Below are 12270 nucleotides of genomic sequence, written 5' to 3' on the forward strand. Positions count from 1 at the left end.
GCGGCAAGGAGAGAATGGTGGCTGATGGGAGTAAAGAGAGGGGTGGTGACCGCGGTGGACTTGGGATGCCGTGTTCAGGAGTGGGGATGGGGGCTTCACCCCAAGTGTGAAGAGAAAACACTGAAGGATTTAATTAGAAGAGAGCGCCATCTTTCTTTAGTGTGTTGTGACTGTTGTCACTGTTGTCGTTGTTGTTGCTGGACTGGTCTAGCTACAGAAAGGAAAATACATTGAAAAAAAGCAGAACTGAGGGTGTGTTTGGAGGGCCTCGGTTCGATAGATGAATGAGCAATGGTGATGGCTCAGACCAAGGTGACACCGGTGCAGACAGAGACAAGTAAGAGATAAGAGGCAGAATTGACAGGAGTTGGTGGCCTACTGAATGTGGTGATGGAGGCAGAGGGGAGGGTCGAGGATGACTCTGATGGCCTTTACAGAGATGGGACATGTAACGGGACCAGGTTTGGGAGAGAACGTAATGGGATCAGTTGGGAGGTACTGAGAGGAAGATGTCGAAGAGACTTGCCTGGGAATCAGTTGTATCCTTGCCTCTGGATCTCGAGAAAATGGGCTGCCCTGAAGTTGTGTGTGGGTTTGGGCTTCAATGGCACATAGATAATAGTTGAACACATGAAAATAGGTAGATGACTTCATATAAAGAGATTATGTGAAATGAGGAAAGACAAGGACCTAAGACATAGGCCTCAAGATTACAAACTTTTTAAAAAGATTTTATTTATTTATTTATTTTTAGAAAGAGAGGAAGGTGGGGAGAAAGAGAGGGAGAGAAACATCAATATGTGGTTGCCTCTCACGCGTCCTCTACTGGGGACCTGACCCGCAACCCAGGCATGTGCCCTGACTGGGAATCGAACTGGTGACCCTTTGGTTCACAGGCCAGAGTTCAATCCACTGAGCCACACCAGCCAGGGCAAGATTACCAACTTTTATGGGACAAATAAACTAGGAGTAGCTGTCAAAGTTAACTATTCTGAGTTCTATCTTATAGATGACAGAATGAAAACTAAGACAATTTAATTAATTTAGTTGATTAATGGGAAAGTCAGAATTCAAATCCAAATCTTTCCACCTTCAAAATCTACCTTCTGAATATTTCAAGCTGATGCAAGAATAATTTATTGAAGTGTGTTTCCCTAAACTAGACCTTCTTTTAAGCATTTTACATACATATTTTACTAATTGTTAGAGCAATGCACCTGCAAACTGGTATCATTACTATTCCTCTCACGTAGATGAGGGAACTGAGACTTAGAGAGGTCAACTAAGTTCCCCAAGGTCACACAACTTAGTGCGTAGCATGAATACACACTCATTTCTTCCCCTTGCCCAACTTCATTTTCACTGTTGGCCGTGCTGGTTAAGGCCGTGGTTCTCAAACTCGAGCACTCATCAGAATCACCCAGAGGGTTTCTTAAAACACAGACTACTGGGCAGCACCCACCGAGTTTCTGATTCCGCAGGTGGGTGGGGCCTGAGAATTTGCATTTTTGACTTGTTCCAGCAGCCTGCCACAATAATATGCTGCCATCAGTGTTTTGATTTGTAAAATAATCATCAGATTTTAATTAGTTAATTCATGCTAAATCATTAACATCAAAGATAGCATATGAAAATATATACTATAAAAGTTCATTAAAAGATATTTTTACCTGGCTGGCGTAGCTCAGTGGATTGAGTGAGGGCTGCGAACCAAAGCTTTGCAGGTTCAATTCCCATTCAGGGTACATGCCTGGGTTGCAGGCCATGACCCCCAGCAACCGCACATTGATGTTTCTCTCTCTCTCTCTTTCTCCCTCCCTTCCCTCTCTAAAAATAATTTTTTTAAAAAAAGGTATTTTTATTTACCTAACCCCAAATCTTTAAAACAGAATCTACTTGTAATCCTGGCCATAGAGTTCAAGCTAGGTTGAAATCCTTCCAGACTTAAACTCTACCCAACAAGCCCTTCACAACATTAAGTATACTTATTAGCATTACATATACATGCATTATGTAGAGAGATGTATGTATACACACAAATATGTATATACATATATGTTGAATTCAGTTAAGCCTCAGTGTGCTCTAACTTGATCATGGATTTATTTCCCTAACTTAAAATAATACTCAAGCTATTTAATACAAAGTTATTCTCACTCTCTCTGCTGTAACTCCAGTTTGCCCACCTGAATCCCAGCCAAGGAACATTTTTTCACCACAGCTGTTCTCTGATGGTCCTTTGACATTTCAGATTGGAAACCATTTCATTTTTTTAAAGGGCCACGATTACTCTTGCATTACACTCTATGAGCATATTAACCACAATCCATTTTTTGTTATTTCAGAAAATATCACCAAGCCCTTATTATATGAAATGTTAAAAGGGACTTATCTAAGAAAAGGAAGATCAAAAATATGAACAATAAAATGACAACAAACTCACAACTATTAACAAACGACCTAAAAGAAAAGAAAAACAATGAAAAGAAAAACTAAGCAAGCAACCAGAACAGGAACAGAACCAGAGAAATAGACATCACACAGAGGGAGCCGAGTGGGGAGGGGGAAGGGAGGAATGGGGGACAGAAGGTACAGGGAAGGAGAAGCATGATTAGCAGGCATAAAATAGACAGGGAAAGATAAAAACTGGTATAGGAAACAGAGGACTCAAAGAACTTCTATGTACAGCCCATGGACATGAACGGGGCAGGGGGTGTGGAATGCTGGAGGGTTGGGGAGGCAGGGTGGAAAGGGAATGAAAGGGGGAAAATTGGGACAACTGTAATAGCGTAATCAATAAAACTACTTTAAAAAGTATAGTGCATATAATTATGTACAGTAGATATTACTTGGTAATAAATAACTGTTACAAAAAAAAAAGAAAAGAAAAGAAACCACCTAATTCCTTCCCTAAGCCCCCTTCAGGATGTTGTGGGTACTTCCCTGTGTGTGCCCTGTAGGTAAGTTATTGTGTAGATTCTGTTTTCTGCCTAAGCATAGATTGGAAGGTTCAGTTTGGTTACTGACTCACAGTCACCCAGTGACAAGTAACAAGCAGAATGGGGCAGCAATAGCACGTTTCATAAACCACTAGAAATCTGTACAATTAGTGCTCTACCTCTGAATTAGAGTCAAAATCAAGTTGAAAGCTGGCACAAGTAGCAGGTAAGAAGATGCCAGCCATGTCCACAACCCAGGTCCCTGTATTTACTTGTCGAAGTGCTACACTTAAAAAAGAATAGTAATAAATCAACAGAAAAGCCAACGAAGACCAAGAGCTCCTTCTGGGACAAAGTGCCATAGGTACAGTAGTAAAAATCCTGCCGGAGTCAGATGAGATGTGACTTTCTGAGGGAAGCTGGTAATTTTTACTTGATGGTGAATCGTTAAAAGTGAACCAGATGATTAAACTTAATGGAACCGGCACATTAAACTGAAATTAGTAAAAACATGCCTCCAGCAACCTACAAGCTTTCATTTGTTGTTGTTTAACGTCTGCCTTTTACAGTGGCCGTGATAAATGACATCACAAAAGGAAAAATCCAATTAAAATCAAAGTGCTCAATAAACCCCTAATGTCTGCTTGTCACCACGCCTTTCACCAGCACGGATGGCTTCTGTCTCCTCTTCTCCCCAAGAAAAGAAAAAAGAAGTGGCCCTGGGTGGGGGGTGGGGGAGGTGCAGTTCAAGGGAAGGGGAGGAAAACAGGGGAAGAACTTCAAGAAAGCTTCTGGAGGCTGCCACTACTCTGCTCTCCCTCAGCCACCGCCCTGCACTTGGAGCAGGGGGAGGTTCAATGGTGTTATCACCGTACATCGCCTGAGGGAAGAAGTGCATTTTCCCCACTAGTTTTCAAATATTGATAAATCAGAATTGGGATCGGCAGAGCAATCCCTGTTCACCCAGTTAGTTGGTCTCTCCGCCGCCCTCCCATAACGTCGAGGGTGTTTGTTCTATAAGTCATCGAAATGGTCTCTCCTGACAGCTAAAAATTAGTTTCTGATTACTTTTACCTGAATAAATCTTGTAGCCATATGTGGGATTCACCTACTAAGTGTGCAACAATTACATACGGAGAGCGAGGAAAGAACGGGCCGAGGGGAGTTTGCAATCTAGTGGAACACAGAATATAATAAATCACATGAGAAAATAAAACAGCAATTGCCACCTGGGAGAAGAAGACTGGCTTTTCATAGCAAGATTTCACCTTAGAGATAGCGTGTGTTTGCAAGATTGGGTTTTCAAAGTCCTTACAACAAAGTTCTCAAAGTCAAAAAAGGAGCAAAAACACGCTCATTATGAATTAAGAGTTAATAATAGTAACAGTATTTTCAGTGAGGAGGGAGCTTTGTAATTTATAAAACATATAAAAGCACACATGTTTTTATCGCATGTTTAGGTAGCAATCACTGTAGTATTTATATATAAGCTCTACATAGATCCTCATCACAGCCTTGTCCTGTAGCTCTTATTATCCGAGTTTTACCAACCAGGAACCTGGCACAGGGCACTTAGTTGATGCTGCTGTGACCCTGCATTTGGGGAGGAAAAAGAACGAGCCGGACCTGTACTTCGGGTTCCAGCTGCAGGGCCCCCGCCTGGTGCCAAGATGCTAACCGTGGCTGCCCTGGAGTCAGGACGCAACAGGCAGTGAGATTGGTTTCATTGCTCATGAGTTAATGAAATGGCTTTTTAAGAGCTCTCTTCAGTCATTCCAATTTGACGGCAGAGAGTTAAACTTTCCCCAGTGGCTCTTTCTGTGCAATCATGGTATCAACGTGTCCTCAGCATATCGCATTACGCAAATCATGGAGTACCCTTGCTCTACGTCTCTTACTGCGTTTGTCTCACTTCTAAGTAATTTCCTCCCCGTTTGCATTTATCTTCCATTATTTCTGTCAAATTGCTTTCAAGGCTACTAATTGTATGAATAAAATTATCTCCCTCAAACTCTGCTATTAACCAGTGTTAGCTGGGTGGCCTTGGGCACAGCTTCCCGTCTCTAAAAACCCGGAGGTCACAGCAAACCGTCTGTGAGGCCTCCGCATGGCTAGTCCTCTGGCGCGTTCACGTGTGCCGTGTGATTTGGGAAACACTGCACAAACTGGAATTCAGTTCTCTGGACTCCCTGCTGACGGATTCAGTTAGCTCATGTCTCCCAAATGGTGTTTTTTGGGAAATATCAATGCGGATCACACCCAGAGAGGGTTCTTGACATCAGAGAGTCCAGAAGAGCTAAACTGAATTAAGTCAAGTGCAATGTGGAACTGTAGGCACTCACAGTCTTTCATAAGTTAATGGGCACTGGATGCCTCCAAGAAAGAGGCAGACTATGAAGTATTTCCCAAACGTCTCGGGCCACGGAATCCTTTTGCATCAGCATTTTGTATAAATGATATTCCATATGATAGATACACTTTCAGGAAGGCAGGGTTACATTATTTTTAAAAATCCCTTTGTCACCCTGGAATTCTATTTTCTGGTGTGTTTCTGGACACGACTCTGAGCACGCCATGCAGCGTTAACTGGGAGGGCACAGAGTTCGTTTCCCTGTTGCCACTGTTGCCGTGACGGTGGCAACGTGGTCACTGTCTGTTCAGACAGAGCTGACATCGGACAGAGATTAGCAGCCTCCCCACTGACAGTACTTGTCTGTATGCCGCTGACGTTTATAAGTGGGGTTTGAAAATAGTTCTTCTCAGTAAAAAGCACTTGTTAAAAACTTGTAAGAAGGGTTAGATTAGAAAACCTATGAGATCCTGAAGACCTATGAGGTGCTGCCTAAACTTTCGCTGAAGCGGGGAAAAGGGAGCATGGGAAATAGCAGGAAGTCAACACTTCGGAAATAGTCCCTGGGACAGGCCACGTGGGCTCCTTCCCATGTGCCAATAGTCCCCTCCCACTTCGGTGGCGTCTTCCCATTCAGGCAATGCAGCCCTTTACCCGCACCCACCGCACCGCTGGCTAATCCCACTAGAGCCCCTGCTGGTTTTCCTTCAGGAGCAGGGACCCACTTGTTTCTCAGGCAGAATATTCAGTGTGAGGCTGGCTCTACTTTTTAGAAGGTCCTTTCCCATGTTACACTGACATCTAAGCGTGAAATATCCTTATTTCCAGTGACCTTGAAAATTATCTCATCAGGTGTCTTTCAAGGCAAAGTCCATAGTAGCCCTTAAGATGTTTTTCAGATGCTTTGAGTTGAATTGCATTCACTGGTTCATAAATAACTACATAAGTTTCATACCTATGTAGAAAATAGATTATAATCTCTATCATATTAGACTGAAAGAGATTTACTAGCTTCCCTAAATTCAGTATAGAGGCAGAATGTACTCAGGTCTGTCTGATTTAAAAACCAAAATCCTTTTCTCAGTAATATATTGCTTCTCGAGTGTGCCTGTGTACATAAAGTGAGGGAGAGCATGTTAGTAGAATCTAAAAGCTGCAGTGAAAATAGTTCCATTCCAGCCGGTCCAATATGACCTTGGGCATTTTGTGATTGCTCTGGCTTTTAGGTTTCCATCCTTCAAAATAACGATTAAATTTTGTCCACGCTCTGTTCCGATGCTGGACATTTCTGTGATTATAAGGAAACATGTTCATTAATGAATGGTATTTTAAAATTTAAGTAATAGTGAAAGAAAAAAAAACGCACCCTTTAGACAGGATTGAATGAAAGCATTCATAATGAAGATAAACAGTTTAGGATCACATGTTTGACGTTTACTTTCTGTAATTTTTTTTTCTACACTAGTTACATTCAGACATGGATAGAGGAGATGGATCACTTAAATATATCCTTTCAGGAGATGGGGCAGGAGATCTCTTCATTATCAATGAAAACACAGGGGATATACAGGCCACCAGGCGGCTGGACAGGGAAAAAAAACCTGTTTACTCCCTGCGAGCGCAAGCTGTAAACCGAAGGACAGGGATACCCGTGGAACCCGAGTCTGAATTCATCATCAAGATCCACGACATCAACGACAACGAGCCGATATTCACCAAGGAGGTGTACACGGCCACGGTTCCCGAAATGTCCGATGTCGGTGAGTGAGGCGTGCCCCCCCCACCACCACCCTGTGTGCTGTTTCTGCTCTAGTGCATCAGCTCAATGAAGACCCTGGGGGAACTTTACTCAGTTGATTAAATATGCATGCCACATTCTGAAAGCATCATATTTCCATCTAGTTAGGTCCTTTCTATAAGGACCTCGAGTTTCCTAATATTATTCTAGTCTCATTTTATTATTGGTTTTAAGAAAATGACAGTTCCTCTAAACATGAGGGTATGAAAAGTGGCAGTGTGAGAGAAGGAAAAAGAAAGAGCCACCATCTCATCTCCTTCTCCCGTCCCAAATTCCTGTTCTGTGTCTTGAGCGGGATAACAGCAGCCTCCCCCACTGCTCTTCGCCCTCACGGGCATCAGGCTCCAAGTCAGACTCTCCCCGGGAAAACGAGAGCCTAGAGTGACAGACAGTCCAGCCTGAAGAGGCTTGGCTGCTGCTATAAGTGACTATAGTTGAAGAAGAAACTCAAAGAAAACTGTTTTTTAATCCATTAAAAATATGCAGAGGATGTCTAGGGAGTATATATATCCTTTACTAACTGGTGGAAATTAAGAGACTTTCATGACATAAATATGATAAATTAATATTTTGTGTGCAGCTCTACCAATTTTAAAGTTAATATGTGGGCACTTAATTTGCTTAGACTGGGAGAAGGTCAACAGAATTTCAACTAAGAAAAAGAGCTCCCCTGACGTCACTCTTAGCCATATTACTACACTTCAGTAATATGTGGTACTGATTCAGTAATATGAGATACTGAAGTAATATGAGATACCCACTTCATGGATGACAATGACAAATATTCAACTACTCACGTAAGGGTTATTTTAATTCTCACTTAGTGTCAAGTTCAGAAGGGCTAAATTACACAATAAAAAATGTTTCCATAATTCTGAATCATATATCAGAGCTGTTTCAGTTCACGGTTCCAAGACTTTGAAAATATTCAATCTAAGAAAATGATTATAAAATATGTAAGTTTTTCTCATGACGTTGTTGCTCATTACTTGAAGCTACTTTGTTTTGTTTAAAAAAATCACAGATCGTCACCAGACGAAAAGGAGCATTAGAATTCTTTTAAGAGGAAGATTTGTTAGGAACAATATTTCTCCACTGGGAGGTAAAAGACAGCAAGAATTAATAAGTAATAGTCTTGTCATCAGCACCACCCAGGGCAACGTAACCAGACGTGCAGGTTGTCACCGTGCAACTATCGGGGGTGCCATTGACTTTTTAAGCCATTGTAGAATTAAATATGTCATGCAGGTATTTGGGGGTAGCTGACAGAAACATGTTTTGAGAAAGGGGAGCCTTTCCCTGATTTGCACACAGGCACGGTTATCTTGGTGTTCGTTACTATCGTAAACTAGTATGTCGTTATTCTAATATAAAGGCATCTTAAAGAAATTACACAGAGAAACAACAGCAGGGTGGCATAAATGAACTTTGCTGTCAAACAGACCTGAGTTTGAAGTTTTATCTCTACGAATAAGCAGCCGCGTGGCTTCGGGTAGATGACGTGATTGCTCTGATCCCCCAGTTCCGTATCTATACAAAATAACTAATAAATGTCAACTTCTAAGCGATACCATGAAGACAAAAGAAGAAAACAAGAGCAGAGCCCCCAGTACAATATCTAGCAACTAACAGGTGCTCAAAACTTCCAGACCATCATATCATAAAAGCGATTAAATCGTGTATTGATGTGAAATAGGAACACGTTTGTTGACTTCTACTATTAGCTTTCACTCTAAAGTCCTGTGATGCTCTCGTTCTCCCCAAGCCCCCCCACTAAATTGAAAGGATTCATGCACTGATGTGCTGCCTCCAGAGCATTCCACCTTAACATGTAATTCCTTAATTCCTTAATTAAGGTGGAATTCCTTAATTCCTTAATTAAGGTGGAATTCCTTAATTCCACCTTAACATGGTGCAGCATATTGATATTTGTTCAATAAGTGTATGGGTTAGAGATTACAACAGCAATGTAAAAATCCTAGCATTCTCTGAATGTAACTTCCCTGCCCTGTTCATAGACAGGAAAACCTTGGCAGTATGCTTACTATTTATTTCATAAGCATACCAAAAGTCAGCCATAAAATGATCTTAATCAGAGGATCTTACCCTTTTGGGAAGTCACAGACCCCTTTGAAAATTAGATAAAATCTATGGAACTTCTCTGCAGTGAAATATACATGCAAGCAATATACCTAAAAATTTGCATGGAATTTTATGGGAGGGTAGGGTAGTTCAAAGGTTGTTAGGTGACTTAGGTCTATAAAATAAGAGTACTGATATAAAACATGATCGTTTTCTTTATATATTTAATTGCAATCATTTTTTGGTATTATAGGTTCCAGATGTATATCCTCTATATTTCAATTCATTCTTTATTTAATCCCAAACTGCCCCTTTTTAAGGTGCAAGGACTTTCAATCTCTTAGAATTATCAGGTAGATTGATCACTAAGGATGCTTTTGTTTGCCTGTAACAAAAAAAAACCCAGTTCAAACTAGTTCAAATAATAAAAAGGCTTATTAGTCACACTACTTAAGTCCAGAAATGAAATGGGCTTTAGATATGGTTTGATTGGGATTCTAGCTATTTCCTCCTTAACACCCTGTCCTATTCAGCTTTGTTCTCAGGCTGCCAACTCCAAGGTCACTAAGTAGCTGCTGCGTTTGCAGGCTCCTCCTCAGCACATTACAGTCCAGGAGAAGGAGCACCTATGACATAGCATGTCCAGCAAAAATCATGAGTGGGACCCTGATTGGACAACCCCTAAACTAATCCCTCGGGACAAAGTAATGCGGGATTCAGATTGACTTGGGCTTGGATAACTTAAAAGAAGCACCACAGCAAGACTCCAATGACATCCCACCCGTAGAGAAGATGGAAGTCAGTTCCACCCAACATCATGATCCCTCCCACGGTTCCCTTTCACCTAATCCTTGCGGTATTTATAAATGGTGTTCACGTTCCTTCAGAGCGACAGTCCAAGGCTCTTCAACCTAGCATAACGTTGAAGTTCCCCACTCCCATGCCGTGACAGTTTCATCCAAAAATGAAATCATGCTTTCTCTTTATGTGTGCTTATCTAAGATCTGTAATGGGCCCTTAATATATTCTCAATTCACGTTCCGTCCTTGCAGGCACATTTGTTGTCCAAGTCAATGCAACCGACGCTGACGATCCGACGTACGGGAACAGCGCTAAGGTCGTCTACAGCATCCTGCAGGGGCAGCCCTACTTTTCGGTTGAATCAGAAACAGGTTGGAATTCCTTTTTGGTCTTCTTTTCATAGTCTGTAACTGGCATGTTCAGCTGAGCTAGCATGCTTTTTCATAAAAACAATCAATGTGATTGAATTTTTTTTAGATTTGCCTGCTAAATACCAGTGATATAGATCATTTTAATCAAGAAGTTTTACAATGGATCTTTTACCATTTTTATATATGATATATTCAGAAAAAGTATACATTGCTTTATTTTTTCCTTCCAACTTAAGGGAGAAAGCTAAAAGACCAATCCCTTCTTATAGCCACTTTGGCTGTTGACAACTATTTCCAATTCTTCTTTTTCTAGCTATTTGATAGGTTTGCATTTCTCTACCATGCTCTGAAGCTACATGTAGCCATACGACTTATCTGGGTCAATGAAGTGTGGCAGTGATGTGAGTTATTGCCAAGTGGAACTTTCAGACCTGGTGTACAACCCACCATATTCCCTCCCCTGTGCCCCAGTGGTCCTGGGGGGGAGCCAATGCTGAGATACATCTGCAGTCCAGAACTTGGAGTGTTGTGATGAGTATAGTGTCCTGCCAGCCTGGCCACAGCATGAGCGAACAGTGAACTTGAGTCGTATGAAGCCACTAAGATCGGGCACTGTCTGTCATCACCCATCGTCTATGCTATCCAGACTGAACCAGTTCTAATAAAGTGGATTGCCTTAATCGAATCCTTTTTTTCAGCATCCCATTTTTCTGCCCTTTCTCCACAAAACAGCATACTATCTTATGATGAATTATTTTAGTAAATATCATTTGTACTGTCTATTAAATTCTACACTTATGTGTATTATCATAATAGGAGTCGAGTTCCTTTTAAACATTTTTCAAGCATCCATTCTTCTTAGTAGAAACCAAAACCTTCTTAGGTGACTATGTTTGCTTGGAAATTGATGTGTTAAAAGGGGCAATAAACTTGGAAAGTAGCCCAAGGAGAAAGAAAAATGTTGAATTTAAAAACAATGAGGATGAAAAACTGAGAATTATTCAACTTAGAGAACAAAAGGCTAAGGTATTTCAATAAACACGGTTATTTAGAGAACAGAAAGCAGCTACACTTTCACTGAAGCCAGGACCATAAGAAAAAAACTGACCTTTTGTCTGAGGTATTCTCGTTAAAAAATTTTTCAGAAAAAGGTATTTTCAGCTTCATAGTGGTTCGGCACTGGAATGTGCTACAAGAAAGGGCTATAAAGCCTTCTCCGGTGATTTTTAAAAGAATGTTGTTATGTAAGCATAAAGCCTACCTAGAGATTAGGCAAACTTTCAGAAGTTCTTCCACCTCATTATTTTATAACTTCCTAACAACAGAGGTAAACTTCACCTAACTTGAGAATGTTGGTCCCTGCTGGGACCAGTTGAACTAATGTTCACATCAGCTTTAGGAAAACTTAAATTCTCTTGGATCGTATAAGATGATGATTTTGAAAGAACTGATGCTGTGGGTTTTTTTAAACCATAGTTTTGTGGTTTATAAAAATCCCCAGAACATTCATTATGGTGGGCATCCTTGCTGAGCAATTAGCCAGCCGTAAAGTGAAACCTGAGTCAGGTCATGTGCGTGGCTTTCGTAACAAGTTCCTCAGAATATACCTAAATAGATCAAGCAGCTTCAGTAGTATACTGCTGTGCTCCATGCCAGGTTACATTTTTTCTGTGTCATCTTATAGCATTTAATATTTATGCTACTTAACAGTCTCTACTGTAGGATTTGACTTATTCTCCTTGTATCATAGGTGCTTTCTTTTTTAATCTTAATGATATATTTAACCCAGCCTCCTCTGAATCTCTATCTCCCCATTTGCTTTTCATTTCTTTCAGTATAAAGGTTACCTAGAATCATTTTCATGTCACCCATGACATCAGTGTAGCGTTATGCACGTGGTGGGTGACAGTCTGTGTTTGCACAAATGAT

The 12270-nt window shown here is 41.0% G+C and overlaps 1 protein-coding gene across 2 annotated transcripts in view; it reads left to right on the forward strand.

Moving 5' to 3' along the window:
- The window catches only part of CDH6 (cadherin 6), a 126725-nt gene that overhangs the window by 88980 nt on the left and 25475 nt on the right, over nt 1–12270 (forward strand). For both annotated transcript variants that reach the window (XM_045847948.1, XM_045847949.1), the window contains exons 3-4: nt 6755–7049; nt 10222–10341. In XM_045847948.1, the coding sequence (XP_045703904.1) occupies nt 6755–7049; nt 10222–10341 (415 nt within the window). The remainder of the gene's footprint in view (nt 1–6754; nt 7050–10221; nt 10342–12270) is intronic.

This window comes from Phyllostomus hastatus, unplaced genomic scaffold (genome assembly GCF_019186645.2).
Source record: "Phyllostomus hastatus isolate PE091 unplaced genomic scaffold, TTU_PhHast_1.1 phas_contig_58, whole genome shotgun sequence".
In the NCBI taxonomy this organism is placed as follows: domain Eukaryota; kingdom Metazoa; phylum Chordata; class Mammalia; order Chiroptera; family Phyllostomidae; genus Phyllostomus; species Phyllostomus hastatus.